Source organism: Canis lupus, chromosome 12, assembly GCF_011100685.1.
Source record: "Canis lupus familiaris isolate Mischka breed German Shepherd chromosome 12, alternate assembly UU_Cfam_GSD_1.0, whole genome shotgun sequence".
Classification (NCBI taxonomy): domain Eukaryota; kingdom Metazoa; phylum Chordata; class Mammalia; order Carnivora; family Canidae; genus Canis; species Canis lupus.
Genome location: NC_049233.1, coordinates 66,942,629 through 66,970,305, shown reverse-complemented (window position 1 = coordinate 66,970,305; position 27,677 = coordinate 66,942,629). Strand labels below are relative to the sequence as shown.

Genomic DNA, 27,677 nt, shown 5'->3' with positions numbered 1-27,677 from the left:
GGGACATCTGTTGCAATTAATGAACTGATACGGGCACATTATTATTAGCTAAAGTCCATACGTGTCCATTCAAGAACCATTACATTCACTCATCATGTCATCTTAGGCTCTTCTTGGGGGTGACAGCTGATTTTCTTGGTCTTAGATGACCTTGATAGTTTTGAAGAGCGCTAGCCTGCATCTTTTCAGAGTTCTCCTTTACTTTACTAACAAGGAGAATCACAGAAAATGGTCCTTTGGAAGGAGGTATCAGATGGATCATGAGCCTTCAAATCAAAACCTAACAGACCTGAGTTTTCAGAAAGACTCCCATGGCTTCATTTCTGTCAACATTCATCTGTGATGGAATGTTGGGGCTGCTGCCTGGTGGATATGTGGACAGCCACTGAGGGAACTCCTATGGAGCAGGGGCTCCCTAACCTGGCTGATCATTATATTGAAATGGAGGCTTTTATAAAACACAGTTCCCAGGCCTTAGCCCAGATGTACTGAATTACAATCTCTACCAACAGGGTCTTAAATTCTGCATTTTGTATTCTGTATTTTCTTTAAAAAAATAATAATGCTAATTATGTATTTAATATAGAAAATTATAAAGCATGGCCCATAGTCTGTTAGTATTATTATTATTATAAATAAAAGTATATATGGAAAATTTAAAGAGTAACCAAAAGTCCAAAATGAAAAGTGAATGCTTCCCTATAATCTATTTAATCATTTTCTAGGGACATTTTGGCTGTTCTGTTTTTACTGATGTCCTTTGCTTGCTTTGGGATTTGTGCTCCAACAAGTTCCCAAGATACTGCAGTGTTATCAGAGATTTGGAACCCACCAAATAGAAGAAATTCAATGTCCTTCAGCTGTGGAGGGACAGAATGGCCCTTTCAGGATGACATCCTTTATAAAATCATAAGTCCCTGCTCTTGCCTCCTTCCCCTGAACAAGTCAGCCCAAGAGCCATTAGATGAGGCAGAGCCAAGGAGAGGCAAGCCTGTGACAGCCTGTGGGTATCTGAGCCCAAGTGGAGTTAAGAAGGCATCCACACTGGGAAGGAAGGCTTGAAGTGGGAAATCGGAGGTCAAGCAGGGTATGGAGGGCGTCCCTATAGAGTACAGATTGAAGGGAGTTAAGGTCTGAGTGGGTGAGGAGGGTATCCATGTGTAGGGGCAGCCTGAGGTGGTATGTCAGGGCCTGAGCAGGGAGAGGCAGGTGTGGGTATCAGAGGGAGAGGTGGCCTGGGGTCCAAGGCGATGAGGAGGTCATTCATGAGGGTGGGTGCCTCTGCAATGGAAGTCAGAGCCTGAATGGAGGGTGTCTATATGGGGAAAGCAGTAGATTCAATGGTGATGGCAGACTGATTATATCAGGGGGATTAATCAAATAAATAAGCATAATAAGGGTAACTGGAACCAAGTTTTCAGTTGAAGAAAGAAGTCTCTAATATGGAAAGGGAGAAGGATAGAAACCCTGGATATCCTACAATTAGAGGTATCAGTATGAACTTACAGATTTAAATATATGTATATTTAAATTTACTATACTTATAAATTATATACACTTGTATTATATACTACATAAAGCATATGTAGCATATATTTGTATATACATATATTAGTGCACATTTGTATTTATACATATGTCTATACATGTTTACACAGATACATATGCAAATGTGTTCATGTCTTTCGAGTGCACCTGGGCGCAGCAACACCCCAACAGCAACAGATAAACTTAGTGCCCAGACCTTGGCTTTTATACCATTTTCCACTAAAAAGAACCAGGGATCCTTGGAGAAATGACTGATTTCAGGGCTGGGGCCAGGCAAAGAACATGATGAGCTTAGAACATCGTGTGCCAGAAATCAAGGGAAGTGTTCAGAGAATGATGAGGACATGTCCAAAGAACACAGGAACCAGGTTGAAGGGGCTCAGGTGAAACTTGGGATAATTTGACCATCAAAATAAATAACGGCAGTAACGGATTATATCCCATTGAATAAAATAAGAAGTCAAGACCTCATACTGAGAGAAATAACTGAAAAAGTTGTAAGCTGCATAAAGAACAGGATATTTATGTAGTTTGAAAGTATCTCCCACGAAGTATTCATCGATTAAAAGAAAAAAGAGCAACTTCATAGGGGAAGAGCTCAGAAGGACACCACTTTCAACCAAAAGATGGAAATAAAGTTCATTAGTAATGGGACAAATTGAAATTGTGCGCCTTGTGATAGGATGCAATGGAAAGAATACACCATCGCTTCTGTGATATTCCTGCGTGTATTCATTTTGTACCCTAAGCCAACATTTACTACGTCCTAGTTTCCAGGGGTTAGGTGATTGTGGTTGAAGTCAAATCGCCAGGGTGACAGGCAACTCAAGGTTTAACCAGGGCTGGAGAATCCACTTCCAAGTTCACTCAACATTGCTGGCAGGCCTGTTTCTCACTCGCTGTTGGCCAGATGCTTCAGCTGCCATGTAGGCCTATCCACTAGGGCTGCTTGTGACATGGAAGCTTGCTTCCCACAGAGCAAGTGATCCAAAAGATCACTTCATAACTTAATCACTTCTGCTATATGCTCTGGGTCACAAAGACCAGCTCTGGTACCACAAGGGAAGAGACTGCATAAGGGGGGGTAGGTAGATAACAGGAGGTGGGGCCAATCTGAAGGTTGGCTACTGTGCTGTGAAGGTCTATAACCTGAAAATAATCACAACAAACCCAAATCCTTGGCCACTGTACAAAATAACTGGCCAGTATCTGTCAAAGTGTCGAGGTCATGAAAATCAAGGAAGAATGAGGAACTCCAGGGTGAGACAGACTGAAGCGACATGACAACTAAACACGATGTGAAATGTGAAATCAGATCCTTTTGTGTTTAAGGACATTATTGGGACAACTGGCAAAAACTGGAATGGGCTCAGGGGATTAGCTGGTAGCAATGTATTGATGTTCATTTCCTGATTTTACTAGATTGTAAATTGTGGTTTTGTTGGAGAGTGTTCTAGTGTATACCCACTCAAATGCTAGAGAGACAGAACATCAGGCCTGAAACTTACTCTCAAATGGTTTGGGGAGGGGAGCATGTTCTTCTGTAATTGCAACTTTTATGTAAGATTGAGACTGTTTCCATATTAGAAATGAATATAGGGACGCCTGAGTGGCTCAGCAGTTGAGCGTCTGCCTTCGGCTCAGGGTGTGATCCCAGAATCTGGCATCGAGTCCCACCTCAGGCTCCTCATAGGGAGCCCGCTTCTCCCCCTGCCTGTGTCTCTGCCTCTCTCTCTGTATCTCTCATGAATAAATAAATAAAATCTTAAAAAAAAAGAGAGAGAAATGTATATAAAGACCTATGACAGAAATTTAAGTGTCTAAGGGAGAAAATCCTAATTCTTCTACAGGTAGAATTTACATGATGGTAATTTTTGTAGGTCAAAAATGTATGAATATTGGTAATTCCAAAGGGCTCATCTTCATACAAGAGCACCCCAATGAACTAATCACTATCGAAGATAATGAAATTATACATTTCAATAAAAATACAAAACAACTTACAGTGCCCTTTCATGGATCTCTCTCCTGCACTTACCCACTCTTTGTCTAGCATCGCTAGCATCTGCCTCCCTGTACACCCCCTTCCATCAGCACACAGAGAAGCTGCTAAGAATAACTCGATCTTAGAAACAATCCCTTGATTTCATAGTCCCCTTCAGATAGGTTCCTATTTCTTTCCACTCCTTCGCGTTTTTTGAAAGAATGGCTTCTATTCCATGTCCTCTTACTCGCCCCCTATTTTTTTCCTTAAACTCATTCTAAATGGGTTTGCAAAGCTACCACCCATAAACACTTGCTCATCAAGGCCATCAACTTTCCTGCTGATTTTTCTGTCTTCAACACTGCTGCCCACTCCCTCCTTCTTGAGACATTTTCTTCCCTTGGTTTCTATAAGACCATATTTCTCTTCAGTTTCCTTTTTTTCCTCTTTAGCTTGCATCCTCGCCCCCTACAATTCATCCTCCAGAAAGCATGCACAGTCATCTGTTACCGATGTGAACTGGAGCATGCCAATCTACCCAAAACCCTGCAGTGGCTTCCCACTGGGCAGAGTGCCACTAAGCCTTCATGGGGGTCCTGTGAGATGTGGCCCCTCCCAAGCCCACTCCATCCCATATGCATCCCTCTCGGCCTCTCACTCAGCCTTCTACCTGCTTCTCAGACCCGCCAAGCTTGTCCCTACCCTGCTCTTCCACGTATGCCCTCTCTGTTTCAATCATTCCTCTCCAGTCATCTTGGCATTCCCAGCCTCCTCTGCACTCCAGTCCCAGCACACATGTTAACTCCTCAAAGAGACTTTCCCTCAAAACCTAACCTAAAACAGATTCCCACCCTTACTGCCCCAATCCTTCTCTCCCATCATGTTGGCTTGTGTTCTTCAGAGCACATATCCTAATAGGAAACGTGTTATTTACCTGTTTATTCGTTCAGTGCTCATCTGCTTGTCCTCGATCATAAGTGCCCCGAGCATCTCGTCAGTCTTGTTCTTTACCGTACCTCTAGTGTCTAGAACAGTGCCTAACACATAGTAGGTGCTTAATAAATATTTGATGAGTAAATGAATCACCCGCTGTTTCAAACTGCTAATGATCTCAATACATCAGAGGTCTTATCGCTATGATAATAATGATAGAATCTGAGAGATGACCTTCCTTCCAAGTCACTCTGTCCCCACTTAGATCAAATGAAGCACCTCTTCACAGCATGGCTGGCAGGCCAGGTGGTTATCCAGCCCCTGCCTGAGCACTCTCAGGAAAGGGAGAACTCACGATTTTTCATAATGGAATGTTTACATGTCATTGCTGAGAGCTCTACGTGTTGGAAAGATCTTTCTCTTCAGTGACCCTAGATCTTCCTCCATGTTTCACTCCTATTAGTCCCTAAAGCAGCTTAAAAAAGCTCTGCTTCACCTGATAGTGGCTCATATATTCCTTGAGGGAGTGAGCACATGACTCCTAATTCTCTTCTCCCAGATAAATACTCACAGCTATCTCAACACTTCATGTGACATGAAAAATGAACCAACACCGTGTCCGAGGAAGGCCTGTAAAATTTTAGCAACTTGGTTTAAAGCAGTAAAAGCTTTCTGATGTTTTACCTGAGAAATAAAATGTAAGAGTGCCCTTGAGTATTCAGAGAGCTCAGTCTCATTTCTCATGACCGTCCTTCTGTTCTCTTAACACCTGCTCCTCTGCCTCACAGCCTCCCTGAGACTGAGTGAACCGCAGCCGTCACAGCCGGCCAGGCCCAGGAGCATCTTCTCCGAGACAAAGACCTGTCTTTATCAGCATATCATTATGGCTCTATATTCTCATTTCTGGATAAATTTTACATTTTAATAAGATGACAGAGAACTCTCGTGATGTCACTCTTTGCTAATGAGCTTTGTGGCAAGGGCTCCTTGCCAAGGGCATTAAACAGTTTATTCTGCGAGTGAAAAACCAGTTTGGATCTGACTCCTCTTTGGGCTCTCATTGTGTATGTAGTGCCGGAGGAAGAACAGATGGTTGTGGTTAACAGGCAACCGCCTAGTGCGTATCTGTACCCTGTGACTTCCACAATAGAGTAAGCACTCTATAAATGCTACTGAATGAAGGAGTGAGTGAGTGAAGGAAGGAACCAGTGAAGCAGACGGTCTTGGGACTAGTGCTCTACTTTACCAGGTGAGGCTGTGACAGGGGATTCAGACCTCAAGAGTACCAGATGCAGGACCAGACCCCAGGGCTCCTGTTTCTCAGGCTTAGAACACCTGCCACAGATTCACGCTGCCTCTCTTACTGGGCACCTGTGCAAATGAACTTCCAGTTAACTTATGGGGCACAAGGGGCTTTTTTGTTTTTAATAACTAAGCCATTGTAGATGATTTCCTCATATCTGGCTTCCCCAAACTGATGATTTCAAGCCAATCACAGTCAGCCCACAACCCTTGGCACTGACACATTTCAGGACTGGATGTGACCCAATCCTGGCCATGGAAGCAAGAGGAAAAGTTCTCCTACCAGGTTCTGGTGCTCCCTGCTGCTAAGGAGGAGATACTGGGAAAATGTCCATCTTCTCCTTTTGGCGCTACCATGTCTGATGGGGGCACTTGGATCTGCTGTGGCTGTCTTGATACCGCTAGTCTGAAGATGCGGATACAATGAGGATAGGAGCCAGAAGCTTCCAGGAAGCGATCCCATGAAGCTCCTCAGCCAACCAATTCTGGAGCCACCCTATCTACAATCTTTCAGTGAGGTGAAATTATAAATCATCTTATCCTTTATTTTTAGATTTTATTTATTTATTTATGAGAAACACAAAGAGAGGCAGATACATAGGCAGAGAGCAAAGCAGGCTCCTCACAGGGATCCTGATGTAGGACTCCAACCCAGGACCCCGGGATCATGACCCTAGCCAAAGACAGACACTCAACCACTAAGCCACCCAGGCATCCCATCCCTCGACACTCTTAAAACCATTCCTGAGGACCCTAATACGCTTAAATGTTAACATAATATGTTTTAATGAAAAATAACTATACTTTCCAAAACAAAAGAAAGTTCGTGACAAAGGAAGTAATGTTTGACATGTTCATGATCTCTAATGTCTTAATATAAGACAACTGAATTCTTAAATCTGTGTCTGGCTGAATCTGTCATGATAGGTTGGTTTTGGTTGAAGTATATGAAGAAACTCTGACCTCACAGAGATATGTAGTTAGAAAATGAAGGAGTATTTTATAAATCATTCCAGATAATTGTGACTGTTTTTTTTGATATTGCACCATAACTTGACACATTTTTTTAAAAGATTTTATTTATTTGAGGGAGGGAGAGTTTACAAGTGCATAATAGAGGAGAAGAAGGGCAGAGGGAGAGGGAGAGGCAGCCTCCCTGCTGAGCAAGGAACCAGAGGCAGGGCTTGATCCCAGGACTGTGAGATCATGACCTGGGCCCAAGAAAGATGGTTAACTGACTGAGCCAGCCAGGTGCCCCTTGACAAGTTTCTTAAAGGCTAGGTTGCAATAGAGATGTGACAACACAATACTGACATTAACAAAAGTTTGCAAGAAGCTGATTCCAAACCTCAAGGATTAGTGGAGGGAGTAACTGCAGATGTGGTACAATTAGCAAGAGAAGTAGAATTAGAGGCGACGTCTGAAGATGGGACTGAATTACTGCAATCTTGTGAGAAGATGTTAGTCCATGAGGAGTTGCTTCTTAAGGATGAGCAAAGAAGTGGTTTCCTGAGATGGAAACAATCTACTCTTGATGAAGATGCCACGAAGACTGTTGAAATGCCAACAAAGGATTCAGAATATGATATAGTTGATAGTTAGTTGATAAAGCAGCAACAGGATTAGAGGGGACTGTCTCAAATTTAGAAAGAAGTTCTATTGTGGATAAAATGCTATCAAACAGCATCTCATGCTACCAAGAAATTGTTCATGAGAGGAAGAGTCCATCGATGCAGCAAGACTTCATTGTTGTCTTATTTTAAGCAAATGGCCAGAGCCACCCTAGCCTTCAGCAACCATAACCTGATAAGTCAGCAGCCACCAAAATCAAGACAAAACCCTACACCAGCAAAAAGATTATAACTTGCTAAAAGGTGAGCATTTTTTAACAATAAAGTATTTTTAAGTTAAGGTCTGCACATTGTTTTTTTACACATGATGCTATTTTACACTTAATAGACTACACTGTAGTTTAAACATAATTTTTATATGCACTGGGAAACAAAAAATTCATTTGAATTGCTTCATTGCAGTATTGCTTTATTGAAGTGGTCTGGAACCAAACGTATAATACATCTGAGGTATGCTAGCAATTTCATTTAGAGTTCCCAAAAAGATACCCTAAATTAAATTTTGCTTTTTCTGTTAAACATTTACTGATTCTTCTGAGATTATCAGAATGTTTTTCCTAGCTCTATTCTATTATTAAAAAGAAATGTATCTAACATAGTAACTGCAGTCCATGTACTTTCCTGTTTTCTAACCAAATCATAAAGGAACTACCAATTTAGCTATTCATCTTTTGAAATCACCTAAAAGAGTTTTATTTTCAAAGAAATATTACTTTGATGTACAGTGGTGGTTGACTTTATTTTAACATTAAGTAACAAATTTCTAACACAAGTATACAGAGTAAGACAAAATGGTTAAGAAAGTCTAGATAGTCCCAATCCCTTTTTACTTCTGGAGAAGGATAGGATACATTCTATCCAGATATTCTGGGGCTTAATTAGTGTTTTGGTGATATCACACATACAGTAGAAAGAAACCATGACCCTTTACTAATGGATGTAAACCACCTTAGAGAGTTTTTCAAAAGCTAATGGAAAATGGGTTTGGGAGGAAATATTTTTAAAAATGGAAAAATTTTCATTCTTTTCAACTGAGATCAAACTGCCATGATTTTTTTAATCATAAGATTATAAGAGCAAGTTAAATATAAAAACAAAGCAAAACTTTTAGAGCTTCATGTATTTGAAAACAGGCAAATGGAAATCAGAAGTCATGGTTCTATTCTAGGCATGCTGATCATGGGACTCTAAGAGCTAGTTACATATGGGGAAGGAATTCTTTTGAAGAGCTTCTGCAATTTGGTAGCAGCAGGGAACTGAAAATCAGAAAAGTATGGATCAAGGTGGTGACATAGGTCATTCCTGACCTCAGTCCCCTTTGTAAGACCAACTGGCAAATATCCATAGACAAGACAGCAATGTGAAATCTCAGAACCCATGGATGATGCTGAAGCACCCACTTGGAAAACAAAGACTGAGAAGGATGACCTTAGAAAGGCTAAGAGGAGTGGCTACACTCTGATCACATTGCCCCTTCCCAGGGGCACAGCACCGTACCAAGAGGGGCCCTCTGGGCCTATGGTTTCTACAGTGGGAGGAAGAAAGATCCCGAAATGGACATCCAGCTCCCCCAGCATTGCAGGGTCCTTCCCAGGAGGCCCATTTGGATCTTGCCTCACAGGGGTCACAGGAAATCTGTAGGACTTGACCACTGAGAATCAGAAGCAGAGAAGGTAGGCAGGGTTTACAGTAACCAGTACTCAATTTTGGCAGACCACATTTCTCTTTGCAGCTGTGCCCCAGCAGAGATCCTAGGCAGTGCCTGTGCTTATATGCATAGCCAAGCTGGTGGCCCTGTCTGGCAAGGGGGACTCGGTGGGCAGTGGAAATAAAACAATGCTAATTAATATCACAAAAACATATGAATGTGTAATACTGGTAATAGTAAATATATAATCAAAGTCAGATTCTCTAATATTGTAATGGTAGTGTGTAATTCATTTTCAACTCTAGTTTAAAGGTGAAAAAAATAAATGCCTAAAAAAATAACTACAGTAATTTGTTATTGGATATATAATATAAAAGATGTAAACTGTAACATCGGGAACCTAAAATGTAAAGGGAAAGAGATGTTAAAGTATACAGTTTCTGTATGCTATTGAAGTTGTCATTACCAGTTTAAAATAGGTAACAAAAAGAGCTACAGCATACTACTACAAAAAGTCATCATATCACAAAGGGAAGACAATTTAGAAGCAAGGAACAAAGAAGCTACAAAACAGAAAGCAATGAACAAAATGGCAAGAGTAAGTCTTTACCTATCATCAATTACTTTAGACATAATTGGATTAAATTCTCCCATCAGAAGATACAGAGTGGCTGGCTACATGGATAAAATGCAAGATCCAACAACATGCTGCCTACAAGAGACTCATGTTAGTCTTAAGGACACATACAAACTGAGAGCAAAGGGATGGAAAAAAGATACATCAATTGCTTTTTTGTAGCCAAAAAAAGCAGCGGTAGCTATACTTTTATTAGACAAAATAGACTTTAAGTTAAAAATGGTCAAAAGAGACAAAGAAAAGTAATTATATAATGGTAAACAGGGTCATTTTACCACAAAGATATAAGAATTGTAAATACTTATGCACTTAACTATATAAAGCTCACAGAACTAGAAGAAGAAATAAACAGCAACACAGTAATAGCTGAGAACTTTAATATCCCAGTGTCAACAACAGGTAGATTATCCAGACACAGAGTCAATAAGGAAATAGCAGATTTGGAAAACACTATAGACCAAATGAACATATAGACACACATAGAATATTCCATCCAGTAGCAACAGAATAAACATTCTTCTCAAGCATACAACAAAACATCTTTAGGATAGATCATGAGTTAAGCTATAAAATAAGTCTCAACAAAGTCAAGAAGACAGAAGTTATTATCAAGTATCTTTGACTACAATATAATGAAACTAGATATATCAATAACAGGAGGAAAATTGGAAAATTCACAAATACATGTAAATTAAACAACACACTGATGAACAACCAATGTATCAAAGAAGAGATCAAAAGAGAAATAAAAAATAATAGCATGAGACAAATGAGAATGAAAACACAATATACCAAAACTTATGGGATGCAGCAAAAGCAGTTCTGAGAGGAAAGTTCATAGAGATAAACATATTCATGAAGAAAAAAAGAAAGATCTCAACTAAACTTAATTAACTTAACACCTTAAGGAGTTCTTAAAAGAAAAACAAATTGGGACGCCTGGGTAGCTCAGTGGTTGAGCGTCTGCCTTTGGCTCAGGGCGTGATCCTGGAGTCCTGGGATAGAGCCTGCCTCTCCCTCTGCCTATGTCTCTGCCTCTCTCTCTGTGCCTCTCATGAATAGATAAAAATCTTAAAAAAAAAAAAAAAAGAACAAATTAAGCCCAAAGTTAGCAGAAGAAAGGAAATAATAAAGATTTAAGCAGGGCAGCCCCGGTGGCCCAGCGGTTTAGCGCCGCCTTTGGCCTGGGGTATGGTCCTAGAAACTCAGGATCCCGTGTCGGGCTCCCTGCATGGAGCCTGCTTCTCCCTCTACCTGTGTCACTGCCTCTCTCTCTCTCTCTCTCTCTCTCTCTGTCATGAATAAATAAATAAAAATCTAAAAAAAAAAAAAAAAGATTTAAGCAGAAATAATGAGAGAGACTATATGAAAAATTTTAAAAAGACTCACAAAATCAAGTACTGATTCTTTGAAAAGATTAACAAAATAGACAAACCATTAGCTAGACTCCCCAAGAACTATCTTGAAGAGTTATCTGCACCCCTATCAATGTTCATCACAGCATTATTCACAAGAGCTAAGACATGGCTATCAATGGAGGAATAAAGAAAAATGTGAGATGTATATATTTATGAAATATGTGTGTAATGGAATATTATTGAACCATTAAAAGATGAAATTCTGTCATTTGTGACAACATGGATGAACTCTGAGGGCATTATGCTAAGGGAAATAAGTCAGACAGAGAAAGACAAATACTGTATGATCTCACTATGAGGGGTGATGGATGTGACAACTAACCTTATTGTGGTAATTATTTTATGATATATATCTATATATGAAATCAATACATTGTACACCTTAGACTTATTCAATGTTATATGTCAATTATACCTCAATACAGCTAAACCCAAATAAAATAAAAAAAGAAAATCATGGCCCTATTTTAGTCTATTTACTAATATAATGTATAAGTTAACTAATCAAGACAGCAATATTTGTCAGCTGAAAAACTCATGAGATACCTGATAAGATTGAGGTGCTACCTCTAAAACTGAAAATAAGCTACAGGTGATCCTTGAACATCATGGATTTGAATTGTGCAGGTCCACTTACAGGAGACTTTTAAAAAATAAATACAGTATAGTACTGTAAATATATTTTCTTTTTCTTCTGATTTTCTTAACAATTTCTTTTCTCCAGCTTACTTTATTGTAAGAATATAATATGTAATATATAAAACATACCAAATATGTGTCACTTGACTTTTTGTTATCAGTAAGGCTTCCAGTCAACAGTAGACTATTAATAGTTAAGCTTTGGGAGAGTCCACAGTTAAATACAGATTTCTGACTGCTCAGTGCAGGAAGCGTTGGTACCCCTAAACCCCATGTTGTTCAAGGGTCAAGTGTACAGTCAAATAGAAACTTACAAAAAGCTATCATTTGTCTTGCCATTTGCTTCAATTGGTTAACCCTGGTATTTCTCCCTCACACTTAATTATTGCATGATATTCCTAAAAGAGGTTAAAAAAAAAACAACTATCAAATATTGACTAGTCCTCATTTATAATTTATTTAATGCTTGCTGTGTACCAGGTATCCTCCTAGGGCCTGGGGATACAAAAATAGATCCACCGTGCCCTCAAGTAACTCACAGTGTTTTTATTTATTTATTTATTTACTTAAAAAATTTTTTTTTAAGATTTTATTTTTAAGCACTCTCTACACCCAACACGGGCCTTGAACTCACAACCCCAACACCAAGAGTCGAATGCTCCACCAACCGAGCCAGCCATCCATCCCTAGATTGATTTTAGATTAAAAATACCACATATTAGGAGTACCTGGGTGGTGCATTCAACTCTTGGTTTTGGCTCAGGTCATGATCTCAAGGTCGTGAGATTTAGCCCTGCGTCAGGCTCAGTGATCAGCACAGTCTGCTTAGGGACCCCTGCTCCCTCTCCCTCTGCCTCTGCCACCCCCGTTTTCTCTCTCTCTCTCCCCCCTCAAATAAATAAATATTTAAAAAAAATACCACATATTGAGTTCTAGTTACCAAAGACTTTCTGTTCCCATAAAATGGGGAGGGAATGGCAGAAGTATGTTTATAAAACATGAGCAGACTTCTAATTATGAAAACATAGTGTAACTGATTTCCATGGTAGTATTCCTCAAATTTCTTCATAGGACCATAAGGATAATGAGTAATAATATAAAATGATAAATAAGAAAAATTATTTATATAATATTAAAAGACTATTGATGCCTGTTGGTGAATATTAAACATGATCAGGACTTAACATCCTGGATAGTACAGCTATGTTTAAATATGAAATCCAAAGTGTTTTTGCCTTTCAACCAAAAACTTAACTGCAAAGACTTCTCATATATAATAATCAAAGAAGGCAGGGGCCACGAATACATCATACCTGGGCACACATTCTCACTGTGCAAAAGGAAGCCACGGTGACATAGTACGAGACTCAATCATCATCCCATCTGCTCAAAACCATCCCACTCACCTTCCTTACACAAAATTGATGGTAATTTGGTAAACTAACAAAATAGCAAAAGGTTAAACAGTTACAAAATGTGATTCCTGTATACAGAGCAAAGAAAACCAATGAGTAATACCCCTTTACATATCAGATATCTAAATCTGTTCCCCCAGGACTGACCTGCTTGCTCATATACAAAGTAAGACAGTGTTTTATGGGCTAAAAATACATTTAGAGCCATAATAAATTCTTCATCTCTATCAGCAATTGAAGAATTTTCCCCCCTCTAATCTGAACATGGGTCTCCAGAAAATTTTAAGTATGTATAATATTATCTATTTAACTTGGACTCGTTTATAGAAAGAAATTTTACTTGCTTGTTTTTTTAAATCAAGAGTAATAAAATTCGTGACACCTGGGTGGCTCAGCGGTTGAGCGTCTAGATGCCTTTGGCCTTGGGTGTGATCCTAGAGTCCCGGGATCGAGTCCCACATGGGGCTCCCTGCATGGAGCCTGCTTCTCCCTCTGCCTATGTCTCTGCTTCTCTCTGTGTCTCTCATGAATAAATAAATAAAATCTTAAAAAAAAAAAAACAGTAATAAAATCCCCCAAACTTAAACTTATCTACTCTCTGTAATCTAGAACTTCTTGAGCACCAAATCATCTTGTATGTGCTATTACTGTCATATATGAAACACTTTAGCCTCCAAACTTAAATCTGTCATCTATCCCCAATCCCAGTGACCTAGATTTAGTCAACAAAATTAGAAAACAGCCTCTCACATGTTCCTCACACCCAATCCACTGCACCGAGTTTTACCAAGCTGTATAGATTCCACCTTTGCAAAATAATCCTTTCTTTATTTTAACTGCCAATAGCAGACTGCATCCAATTCTTGTCCTGATGTTTCTGACTGATATGTCATTTATCTCCCGGCCTCCAATCCATTCTCCACGCTATTTCCAGAGCGACCTTTCTAAAATGCAAATATAAGCCTATCACTCCCCTGATTAAAATAGGCCTATAGGGTAAGGGCCACACTCTCTCACACCATCTCTGCTTGATCTTGTTCCTACCTGCCTGTGTCTCTCATTGACAATCCCCTTGCATTAGACATAGAATTAATTAATTACGTATGGATCTCCAAAAGTGGTGCATGGTCTTGAACCTCTGCCCAGAGCCCTCTTAGTCTTCTTTAACCAAATAACTCCCATCTTTCTCTTAAAATTTAGCCTGAGAATAAAGCCTGCCTGGGAATCTCTGAAGGATTTAGGTTCTTCTCTACACCCCCAAAGCCTCCTCTGCTAACATCTTCATAGCACCTCCCTACCACCTAGAAACACTGACCCTACATAGGTCAATGCAAACCCTTAGAGGCAGGGACTATATCCCATTCAACTATGCACTTGGAACACCTAACCTGGCACATAATGAGCATACATTGAATATCTGCCATTTAATGCCTTTAATGTCTTATGTGTACGATAAGTATACCTTACCTTACAGAAGAGCTATGTTTCTGAAAACAACAACAACAACAAAATCCATATTAAGGGGGTATTTAGGACCGCATGTGAACCCGAGAAAGCACCCGTAAATGGGAGTTACCAAAATAAAACTGGCAATACATATAATTTAAAAATATACAATAAAGACAGTTTGATACCTTAAATTAACAACAAAAGTATCTACAATTAAATTTACATTTATTATTCCTTATATGCTAGAAATCTTTCAGGATACCCTCCCTAAGAGTTTCACCAAACTCACCTTGTTCTATTAAATTTATCTTAACATAGTATGCAGATGCTATTGTAGATAATATTCAATTCAAGAGACATTCACTTTATGTATCTAATGGCACTTTCATTCTGACTTTCAGCTCCCGCTTCCTGCTACCTCCTCCCCTAATGGGCCCCTCCTACTTTTCGATTTATTTTACATAACAAGTGTATATTTTTCAAGGCCTACATTTATTTTACCCACTATGGACAGACCACAGAATACTCTCTTCCCTTACTGATTCCTTTTCTTCCTGACTTCTCTGTTTCTAATTATTCCCGAGAGAAATCACTCACTCACACACACACACACACACACACACACACACACACACACACACATTGATTCAATCAACATTTATTAAATGCCTACATGCTGGGAACTGAACTAAGTTTTTTAATTCATGTGGTTCCAGAAAAGGTGCATTCATATAAATCCAATCTGTGACTATTATTGAAAATAAGAAATGCACTTTGCACAGCAAACCAATATATAGCTGTATTTATGCAGAGAAATAAAATTCCACTTAACAAGACAACTATACTTTGCACCATGCACTAGAATTCTCTCTTGGATTCAGTTCAGTTTCATTTTATTTCATTGTGTGGAGGCCCACTCGATCAGTTTCATGGCCCACGAATGAGTCAAGAATTACAGTTTAAAAAGCACTATTCTAAAATACACGAAAGAGGGGTGCCTGGATGGCTCAGTCAGTTAAGCATCTGCCTTCAGCTGAGGTCATGATCTTGAGGTCCCAGGTCTGAGCCCACGTGGGGCTCCCTGCTCAGCAGGGAATCTGTTTCTCCCTTCCCCTCTTTCCCTTCTCCACCCCCTGCTTGTGCTCTTTCTCTCTCAAATAAATAAATAAAATCTAAAAAAAAACAAAAACAAAAACAAAAAAACAAAAACCTGAAGGAAACTTGTGTTTTGGAGAGATTACTGTATCTGAACAAAACAGCTAAAACTATCCTGGAAGGACAGAGAGAGGATGGTGAGGGAGAGGAGATGGACAGAGAGAGAGGAAGGTAAAAGTAAAAGAAGGGCAGAAAGTAGACAGACAGGGATCATGTAAGAATAGAAAAGATAAAAAGGAAAAGCCAAAGAGAGTAAAGAAGAAGACAGAAAAGTAAAGACAGGAACGAAAGGGGAAAAGAGACAGTCATGGCCACTTCTGGAGTGAGCAAGAGGTCACAGACTAGTTTCCTTGTCAACTGTCATCTCCTGCCTGTGGAGGGAATTAGCTGCTTCATCACTGATCACTGCCTCCCAAATGCTCTAAATCCTTAAACCTTTAAAGACTGTACTCAGGGTGTTTAGGAAAGATAACAAGTGTTGTCCACGAAAGTGGAAATATTGCACCCGCTGCAGAGACCAGAGAGCATTGTCTATAGAGGGCCAGATGAAATCAGTGCGGGGGACCCCAGAAAGTGACTCCTCGTAAGTAGGGAATACATCACTGAAAATGATTCATGAAAAGAAAACAAAGTGGAGTGAATCATGGCCACTGTGCTGTGCTCATCTCATCAGTGTGAAAAGGTGCGCTAACTCTGTGTAAAAGCACCCTGTGATTTGTGAAGCGCGTCCCCTAACAGAAACCCTTACCGAGGGGCATTCACCGTAAAGTCAGTAAATGCTTCTTACTATGAGATGGACTTGGGGAATAAATTCAACCTGATGGTCCTAAAAGAGTAAACATACAAATTTACCTTATTTTGGTTCATCCTGTGTTGGAAGAACCCTAAGTTAGTATTAACATCCAAACTCTACGTATTATATTTTGAACTATTTCTTAGAGGTAGTTTTTACACAGTGAGACATATTCCTGGAATAGGTGAGCCACAGAATAGAAGGTACTAATAATATGTGTGTTCATGCTCTTTTTAACCTACACTGATTGGCATTTGTTGCTTAAAAACTCCCAGAGAACTGGTAGGAGTGTAAAATGGAAACAGGTCGGTCTTGCATGAATACAGTGAATCACTGGTGAGCCACGCAACAACCCACTTGCCCTGGCACAACCAGTCCTTCCACTCGGGTCCTCTTCACTCTGCATTTGGTCACAGGTGCAAGTGTAAATACAACAGAGGAGAAGAAGAAGAAGAAAAAAAGCTAAAAATTTGGTGTGCTTAGTTTTTTCTTCTGCCAGAAGGGAACAAAGTAGGGGAGGGCAGAGGATTTATAAGCAGGAAACAGAATAGGGGGAAAAACTAAAAAATGTTCAAGGATAGGGAGAGAAAGGAGACATTGGGAGGGTGGCTGAAAACTAGGGAGATGCTGGTGAGGTGGGCTTCTACACAGGGATGCTCAGGGGGCCTCATACAGACTCTGAGAGTAATGGGAGGGATGGGGTAGGGACAAGATTCAGAACATTTTAGCAAATATTTCCTGAGAACGCAATTTAACATACTATTCTTTGTATGGGCTGCCCTCTAGGAACTTATCCTTAGTAGGATAATAATTGTAAAGAGCAGCAATGCTGTTCTGACAATGGGTAAATGGCCTCTATACCATCCTATGAGTCAAGCAAAGTATCCTTGCCTACAAGGTATGTCTACATTGGGGACAATATGCTGGGTATTGGAAAAAGAATAATTTTAAATATTATATTTAAATATGAAAACAAATTCAATATTAGCAAAGCAGAAACATTATGCCTGCATGCAGAGATGTCTACAAACCCAGATGAGGTCAGAGGATCAAAGGAAAGTGAGGGCTGTTCACACTAATTACTCAGTATTTCTACCACTGTTGTTATAAAAGCAGCTGGTAACTCTGGGCATTTATAGCTCAGTGATGGGGAGCTAGCCTATCTGAGTTTGAATCCTGGTTCTTCCACTTGCTAGCTGTTTGACCTTGAGCAAGTTTCACAACTTCTCTGTTTCAGTTTCCCCATCTATACAATGAAGATCATAGAAAGATCATAGGGTTATTATGAGAATTGAGTTAATTCAGGTAAAGTATTAAGTGAGTGTCAGTAAATGTTGGCTGATGTCATCTCTCTCTAGTCACCATCCATACACTCAAGGAGTGGTATGAGTCAAAGGGCAGGGTCACATTCAAACAAAATACAGCTACAAATACAGAGTATTTGGGCTAACAGTGTAGACACTGACCAGTTTGGATTTAACATCCACTTCTAAGAAATGTCCCCAGAACCTTGGGTGAAAAGTGTCCAGCTACCCCACCCAGGTTTCAGTACCTCCCTTTCAGGGGCCCCAGCTACACTGGGTCCTTGTCAGTTGTTTATGGTCAATACTTTTTATATTTGGTGTTGTATTTACCTCACATTTAGAAAAGGAATATTGGTTTGCCTCAGGATTTCAAGAAAAAATGGTAAGACTGCAAATTATCTGACAATGAGTGGACATGTATGTATATAAACTTAAACTTATTACTGTTTTTAAAATATATTAGAACCTAAAACATAACAAGATAAGAATTTCAATAATTTCATACAAATCTAATTGCTCTTGATCTTGGCATAGCTTTCAAAATCTAAAAATGAATAGTTGACATTTTAAGAAACTAGTTAGAGAATTTCAAGTTAAGTCAGGCTCCCATGAATACACACAAAGACACAAACACCCAAAACAACTACAACAACACTCTTGGACAGTTGCCATGATGACACAATGCTGAACCTATCAGGCTTTCTGATATCCTGTTTAAGATGCTGTGCAAAAAGACACTCATGTTAGATTCTTTACTAATTAAGTGCAAAGATTAAAAAAATTTTAGACCCATAAGGTTTCCATATGGGTTAGGACCCAGAAAAGCAAATATTAAATATTTTAAGAAAAGAATTTAAAGGTAATTACTGCAAGGCCAATTGTGGATCAAAGTGGTGTAATATTGAGGAAAATACAAAATACTTTTATTTTGTATGCTATATTCACTTTTTTTCCCAAATTGTGCCATACTATTTTAATGGAATAATCAATGTGTATAATGCAATTTAGTTAATTAAGAGAGGTTTTTTCTTTTTTTTTCTTTTTCTTTTTTTTTAAACTAACACATTTAAATACTTTCCTTTCCTTTTCTGGTCACATTTATTTTAATTCATTTGGGAGCCCAAACTTCCATTTGCTAATGAGACTTAAGAAAGGAAAAATGGTCTCTAAATTAATAGGAGTTTATATATTTTTTAAAAAGAGGAGAAAAAGAAAAAAATAATGACAGGGAGAGAAGGGAGGAATAAGTACCCTTCTGGAGGCTGTGATAAACCTCTATCCCATTCCTTCCCCCTCTCTGATTAGCTATCTCTGCCTCCCTGGGAGGTTTCTCTCTGTCTCAGCTGCTAGATTCAGATCCCCTGAAGACTCAGTTGAAGAGCTTTCTCACTCTATTCTCTTTTCCTAGATGGTCTCATCCTAGCCAGTGGCTTTAATTATCATCTATAGACATGTACATCCCCAGAAGGAAATGACCATCCCTAGCATAATCCTAGAAGTTCCAGAACACCTGACCCAGTTGCCTCTACACATGGCTACCTGGATGCTACTGTAAATCCAAACTAGATCGTCCTTTGGCATGCCTTACCTCAGTAAATGAAAGCTTTGAATTGTCCTAACACAGGTGTCCTCAATACCTATCTGCTACATGAATAAATGCATCAATCAAACAATCAAACCTGATACACAAACCAAAAAATTTAAGGGTTATTCTTGATAAGGCCTTCTTTCTCTCCCTCCATGATGAGTCAGTATCCATCTCACCTCCTAAACATTCCCCAAATCTATTCCATTTCCTAATTCCTCCCAGCCACTACTCTCTAAGACTCCAGTCTTTGCCTGCATTAATACAACAGCATCTTAACTACCAATCAGGAGCATGCGGATATAGTACACAGAGAAGTCAGGCAATCAGTATTCATCAAAAAGTTATTAAATGAACTGATAAAGTTGCTCTAAGGGAAGAGAACATTTGTTAAATGTCAACTATATGCCAGATGCTGATCTAGACACCTCACATATATACCACCTCATTTAATAACCACAGGGATCCATTTTCTAGGAGAAACTCAACTGAGTATACGGCATCAGGAGCCGCTTCTGGTCACAACCTTTACTTTGTTTGGTCCCAACAAGCAGAGAATAATGATGAAAATGAATATGAAGATGATGATGATGATGATGGTGGTGGTGGTACTGATCACAACTTACTGAGAACTTTTTCCAAATACTGTTCTCAGTACTTTGAACGCATTACTGCATTTAAGCCTACTACCTTCCTACAAAGTAGGTGTTACTACCATCCCATTTTGCAGATGAGGAAACTGAGCCATAAACACTTAAGTTACTTAATCAAGGTTAAAAAAAAAAGAAATACTAGGCTATGATCTAGGATATGAACCTGATTCTGTTTAAAAATTAACTAAAACACCTGTTTAACTTACAGCACACCATTAGAACCAGTGGGGATATACAGCTGGAAGAGATAAACTCATCACTGCCCTCAAGGGTCTTGTATTGAACTGGAGGAGCCTATCTCCAGGGTCAGAACTATTTTGTCACTCCCACTTCTACCCACGGGAGAGCCGAGTTTATGGAGAGAGTCCGCCACCAACTCCAATCCCACCACAGGGTACACTTCAAGTCAAAGCTGCTGGTCTCTTCCCCATCCCCACAGCTACCCAGCTTTTTTTGGAGATTCTTTAGGGCTTATACTAATATGGTGACAAACTGAATCATTTTCTTAAAGAGTTTGAAAAAAAAAAGTACGACAAATGACATGAATACAAAGATCTTTTAAAGGTCTAATCTAATACTTACAGTTTTATAACACCATCTGGGCACCTGGAACAGAGCTGCTGGCTGCTCCTGTCTTGTTTATGTTGACTTTGACCCAGCTGAACAAATCTACAAGTTACAATGGATAACAAGTGAACTAAAGAAGGGGCTACTTGCAATAAATTCAGTAGATTACACAGAGATGGTATGAGCTTCCACAGGACAACAGTCTGCTTATTTCAGAAAAGCACACGAGAGTGCCGTATGCAACACAAAAGGGGGCCTGATTTTACAGTGGGTTTGTTACAAAGGAAGGAGGGGGAATCCTGTGTCTCTGTTTACTTAAACACGATGGAGAACTTGAACCACAGTGTTCCTGAAGCCAAGGAGATGAACTTTCATAGCCTCAGTTATCTAAGCCTTACCTGCAGCAGGAAGTGGTGAACATGAGGGGAGGCTTTTGCAGTGAGACAAATGACAAAGAAAGAACAGGATCAGGCCAGGGATCCATCTCCCAAAGCAGGGACACTGCTGAAAACCCAGCACATGGACTCTGTTTCCTTAGGACCACGAGAATCCCCAAGTGTACTCTAGCCACTCCAGTACTTTCAACTGTGAAGGATGGGGAAGGAGGGTGCCTGTGGAGCCCCACTGCCACACCACCCCTCCCTAGAGAAGCCTGGAACAACACTAATTCATGCTTGAAGCTGAGAGTCACAGGGAATCAGGGAATTGCCCCAGCCAGCTCCACAGGACAGGAGGATACTTAGCAATGGGCCAATGGGCCAAGGACCACCAGCTATTTATTCCTCAAGTGCATACTTGTCCTAGTGTGGTCTGTGCTACAGGCATCCGTAGTCCCCTCAGGGACAGGGCTTGTAATTGTGTTCTAATGTGCCCCTGGGAGGTTATGGGGCATGTTTAAAGGGCTGATCCCTTTCCTACTTTTCTACAAATTCGAATATTTTCTTTTGATGATTATAGATACTTGTATCATTATTTTTTTATTAGCTTTTTTTTTAAAGATCAAAAAAATTGCCGTAGAAACTACCAATTACTAAGTAGTTAGGGCGCTATTGGGAAACTTCCAAATAACTTATATTTTTTCAATTTTGATCTTCAGCAAATAAACATTTTTGATCCATTTTGGGGAAAGAGTGTCACATGACACCTGTTACTAGTACAGAACTTTCAACTTCCTAAATCATGTACATAATCACTGTCAGAATTTTTTATTTTTAAAGGAAGATTTGCCGTAGGTCTGAGGCTCTGAGTTGGTAAGCAGAACATCTCCGGGTCTGGCTGAGACCGCAAACCAAAGATATCAGAAATGCTAAAGGCAGAGGAAGGTATAGAGCCTAGGGCTATGCAATTAGAACAAAACTACAAAACTGAGAGATCTTCAGCAGTTTGAAGGTGGTTGAGGTCAAATGTAGGAAAAACAGGCAAGAGAACAGGAAGTTAGAAGACAAGTTACAGTTGCCAGTTCTAGAGCATCTCTCCTCCTGTCATCATTCTGTGGTTGCCCACGTGGGAGCTGCTACAGGCCTGCCAGGCCAGGGCACTGTCTTTACACCCACAATCTTTGCTGGATACTAGCCAACTGGGTGTAGGACTGCAGTGGGAGGAGGCCAGAATGACATAGGCTCTCTGCCCTTGAAGCTCTGCTCTCTGGATCAGAGGAGGCACCAGGAGAGCCCCAGGGCCCAGCTAGGGCCAGAAGGGGTACCAGTCGGTTCCTAAGCATCCATAGCCATCCCCTGGCACAGCTACACCCCCCATACTGATGGAGAGTGGCTGCCCCTGCCATAGCAATGCCCATGACAGATGGAGAGGGGAGGCGCTTCTGTTGCCAGAGGGGGCAGTCTGCCCACAGAAAAGAACTACTCACAGAGAGGGGAAGAGATGACTAGACCTCTGTTTCTTCCCTTCCTCCCAGGCCTGCCTCACAAGCAGGGGCAGCTGATATTATTAAGAGAATAAAGAGGTTGCATGGTCAAAAATCATAGATATCCATGAAGCCCAGGGAAGGGCTCCTGAATAAGTCATTGAATGGCTCTTTCTGTGCTCTTAGCCTAGAAAGAGGGATAATAATATCTTTCAGCCTACTACACAGTTGTCTAAAGAACAAATAAAACACTGTAAAGTGTTACACAAATCAAAGGAGGAGGTGTTGTTCTTAGGATATCAAGTACAGAACTCCAGAACATGGATTCCTTCCTCCCCTGCAGTACTCCCTACCCATGCGCCTATCCTCATATCCTTCTTAGACTGTTTCCCAGCGATACTCTGGCTAAACAGGGTTGTATGTCACTCCCTGAGAAGGGATAACTAAAAGTGGGCCTCAGAGGCAGACTGAGCTAAAAAGGCTCCAAAGGAAAGTCATGCCTGAAGCAAGAGACACTTTCTTTTCGCTTAGTTAACAGGAGCCTAAACCCCCCCGCTCCCTGTAACAAGCAAAGTAGTATTAGACAGTCACTAACCCCAGATAATTCATTCTTCCAGACCATATGGCTTACAAAGGCTCACTTCAAATGCTGAAGTTTAGCCATATTGCTGGGACAGCTATGATGGATAAGTGACTGTGCACCTGTGTGTCCAGGCTGAATTTTGGGTGACTAAACTGGCTTCTGTTAAGGCAGTAATGTGGGGTCATACCAGTGCCTCTGCAGTTAGGAGATGCTATACATTTTTATATCTTACATATTATAGCAGATCTTACTAGCTTGGAGTAAAAAGCTGTCAATATCCAGTTTGATGGATTCAACAAATGAAATACTCTCCTTAAAAAAGAATGCAGGATCAAAGCTCATTTATATCACAGAGTTTATGTAAGCCAAACGTGAATGAAGTGGAATGGTATTCACATGCAATAATTAGGTCTTCTTAATGCATGTATTAAGCTGAGGAAGTGTTTACAGTGGTCATCGTGGGTTCTTGAAGATTTCCAGGTGAGGGATTCTTTTGAAAATCTGATTAACTGTGAGTCTTCTCAGAAACACATGTACACACAAACACACACACAATTATGTATACATACTCAGGGAACACCTTTTGGTGGATCCTCTTTCAGCTTAGTCTAATAATGGTCTAGAACATTCTGACTCTTGATGCCCTTATATCACCACTTCCTTCTTCCACCACTCCCACCAGCACTCCACAGCTAACGCAAATGCAAGGTCCTCAATCATCAATATCCCAGGTTCATTTTGTAAGATGTTATCTGATCTTGAGATTTTGTGGATGCAAGAATACAGAAATGTATGTGTACTTCAGTTTGCAGCTTATGTATGGGCAGTGAGAATACATGGATACATCATAAATTTTTATCATTGAGGGGACTGAGAGTATCAGGCTTTAACTCCAAATAGAAATCAATATTTCAGAATTTGACCTTCTAAACACTACCACTGTATTCCAAGTGGAATTCATGTCTTTCTATATTGTTGACTATTTTCATTTTTTCAAGTTATACTAGATATAAGTTATTGTGATAATACATTTGCATTTTTTTTCTTAATTTCCACGTAAAAGTAGTTTACCTTGAGTAAATGGAGAAATCCTCTTCTGAGAGACCATCTGAGAGGTTAATTCCATATACTTCTTTCATGGGCTGGACCACATTCTAGGGTTACAAATAAAGAGCCAGGAAGAATTTTTAGACATCGAGCATATTAATTATTTCCAAAGATGAAGAACATGAGCCTGTGAAATTTTCCACAAAAGCAATCACAATATCTCTTCAATCTATTCAATAAACTCAGTTAATGGTTTTTTTAAAAATCTGATTTTGTTTCCACTAAAAATACTTTGTTTTAGAGTAAAAAGCTATTAAATAACTACCAGTTCCCTTTGTATAGTATAGGAATTAGAAGACTTTTTCTGCAAAGGGCCAGATAGTGAATATTTTAGGTTCTTTGGGTTATACCATCTCCGCTGCAGCTACTCCACACTGCTGTTATAGTGCCAAAGCAGGCATACTGATATGTAAACAAATAGGCATGGGAGAGGGCCAACAAATCAGGCAGTGGGCTGGATTTTGACCATTGGCAATACTTTGCCAACTCCTGGAATAATGAATTCAGTTCTTACATTATCACATTTTACTTGCCATAACTATTTCTGTGACTTTTGGCTATTTCTGGAAATTAAATTTCCCTAAAGCTACATTTGGTTATTTTGAAGTTTACTTCCCTTTTATGTTCCTTAATATTGGTAAATCAGATTGAACAGGGTGAATTTCCCACTCAGGCTATACAAAGATTATGAGGCCCAGGTCCAAACCCCACATTCCAACAGTGTGCTAAGGAAGGAAATAAATGGACCTCAGGTGGATATGCTGCTCAAAAGTGGACAGGGTTCTCTTAAAAATTCTGAAGTGCTGAGAAATTTATTGTTCTACGTGGGAATAAAAACACTAATTTTATTTCAAAATGAAACTATTTCAATAATGTCTATGCTAAATGTATTAATCTCTTAATGATCTAAATGTGAGATCTGAAAGCATAAAACTCCTAAAAGAAAACAGACAGTCAGCCCACCAATATATTTATGGATAGATCCCCTCAGGCAAGAGAAACAAAAGCAAAAAAAACTATTGGGACTACACCAAAATAAAAAGCTTTTGGACAGCAAAGGAAACCATCAGAAGAAAAAAAAAAAAAAAAAAAAAAAAAAGCAACCTACTAAATGGGAGAAGAGATGATATATCCAACAAGGGATTAATATCCAAAATATATAAAGAACAGCTACACTCAACACCTAAAGAACAAATTTTCCGATTAAAAAGATAGGCAGAGGACCTGAATAGACATTCTTCCAAAGAAGACATCCAGGTGGCTAACAGACACATGAAAAGATGCTCTACATCACTCATCATCAGGGAAATGCATATCAAAACCACAATGAGATATCACCTTACACCAGTCACAATGGCTAGTATCAAAAAGACAAGAAATACAAGTGTTGACAAGAGTGTGGAGAAAAGGGAACCATCATGCCCTGTTGGTGAGAATATAAATTAGTGCAACCACTGTGGAAAACAGAATGGAGTTCCTCAAAAAATTAAAAATAGAAATGTCACATGATACAGTAATTCCACTACTGAGTATTTACCTAAAAAAAGACAAAAGCAATTCAAATTCAAAAGATATACACACCCCTATGTTTAATGAAGCATTATTTACAATAGCCAAGATATGGAAGCAACTTAAGTGTCCATCAATAGATAAATGGATATCGAAGATGTGGTACACACACACACACACACACACACACACACTGGAATATTACTCAGCCATAAAAAAGAACGAAATTCTTGACATTTTTCACAACATGGATAGACCTGAAGGTTATTATGCTAAATGAAATAAGTCAGACAGAGAAAGGCAAATACCATAGGATTTCACTTATATGTGGAATCTAAAAAACAAACAGAAATAGACTCATAAATACAGAGAACAAAGTGGCGATTGACAGAAAGGAGGGGGTTAGAGCATGGGAATAATGGGTAAAGGAAATTAAGGGGTACAAACTTCTAGTTATAAAATAAGTAAGTCATGGAGATGAAAATCACAGCAGAGGGAATATAATCAATAATGTTATAATAACACTGTATGGTCATAGGTGTGACTACACTTATCATGGTGAGCACTGACTAATGTAGAGAGTTGTGGGATCACTATGCTGTACACCTAAAACTAATGTAACATTGTCTGTTGCCCATACTTCAATTCAAAAAAAAAAGTATTCATCTCTATAGTGCCTCAAATACCACACATTAGAATAGTGTGCATGAGATAATGTGACCTTTTCTGACTCCTAGTCTTTTAACAGAAAGTAGAATTTTAGAGATTGTTCTCCAAAGCCTCATGCTGGACCCGAGGTCACACCTATCCTGCACACCTCGGTCACTTTGGCACTGTCTCCCGTGTCCGTCATCTTCACTGGAGTGGAACGCTGAGACACAGAGCCCTCCTCTTCCCGGTCAGTCCCAGAGTCATCCTCGGAGCTGCTGGACACAGCCTCCTCGCTGGGAGGTGGTGGGGCACTGGCTGCTGTTTTCCGCTGTAATACAGCTTCTTCTCTATTGCTCTTGTTCCTTTAAAAAGATGAACATTGCTACAGAGCATCTTTAAACCAAACCATTGACAGTCACTATGTATGACTCTGTCCAAAATCTTAATCCTAGTGAAGCACAAGAAAACGGGGGTGAGAAACTAGTTTCTGGGTTCAGGTTACGAATAAGAGAAAACCTTAACATTTTACCATGTACATGTACTGACCTTATATGAATTTAAATCCTGTTGTAAATTCAAAAAATAAACCAGTAAGTAGGGGTAAACCAATGCAGAAAAGTCTTCTTACCACCTGGTTACTGTGCTTTCCTTTGGTAACTGAAATCAATATTTTCAAAATTTATGGTGCAATTGTAGACTATATGTTTGTGACATTAGTAAAATTATCTACCTATAATTTGTAAAAGTTTCAAGAAGAGTCAATAGCCAAATCCATGTAAACTTCCTTTCATTCTATGATTTGATCAATCACAGCATTAGTTCACGATTTGTACCATAGTATTGAGCTACTGATGAACATAAACCAAAATTTAAAATTATTGTTACCAGTACATAACCATATTTGCTAGACATTCCTGCTAATAGTAGGGAATAGATGGGGGTTAAAAAACTCCAAAAACCCAGACTTATAAAAGTACTTACTTTTAGTTCCAAATATGAGAGTAGTAAGAATATTGCTTTTTAAAACTCAGATAATATTTTATAGAATATTTTTGGCTTTTATGAAAAAAGTTTTAATATTTCACTCTTTAAAAACTACTTTCTACAAAAGACTTAAATACTGTAATATTTTAATATTACAATATTATTTAATATAATATTAAATACTGTAATATTCTGAAATGTTCTAAGAAAGGAAAATGCAATACTGTCTGACCATGGATTAAATATTTTAGAAAATAAGCTAATTTCTGACTTTCTACAAAGTAAAAATTAAAGTCAATGGCATTTCTGTGCTACGAAATG

The 27,677-nt window shown here is 39.3% G+C and overlaps 1 protein-coding gene across 1 annotated transcript in view; it reads right to left on the bottom strand.

Moving 5' to 3' along the window:
- The window catches only part of FIG4 (FIG4 phosphoinositide 5-phosphatase), a 123,403-nt gene that overhangs the window by 16,123 nt on the left and 79,603 nt on the right, over nt 1-27,677 (bottom strand). The window contains exons 20-22 of the mRNA NM_001114625.1: nt 26,539-26,734; nt 24,177-24,259; nt 20,677-20,763 (exon numbers count right to left, since the gene is read on the bottom strand). Coding sequence (NP_001108097.1) covers nt 20,677-20,763; nt 24,177-24,259; nt 26,539-26,734 — 366 coding nt within the window. The remainder of the gene's footprint in view (nt 1-20,676; nt 20,764-24,176; nt 24,260-26,538; nt 26,735-27,677) is intronic.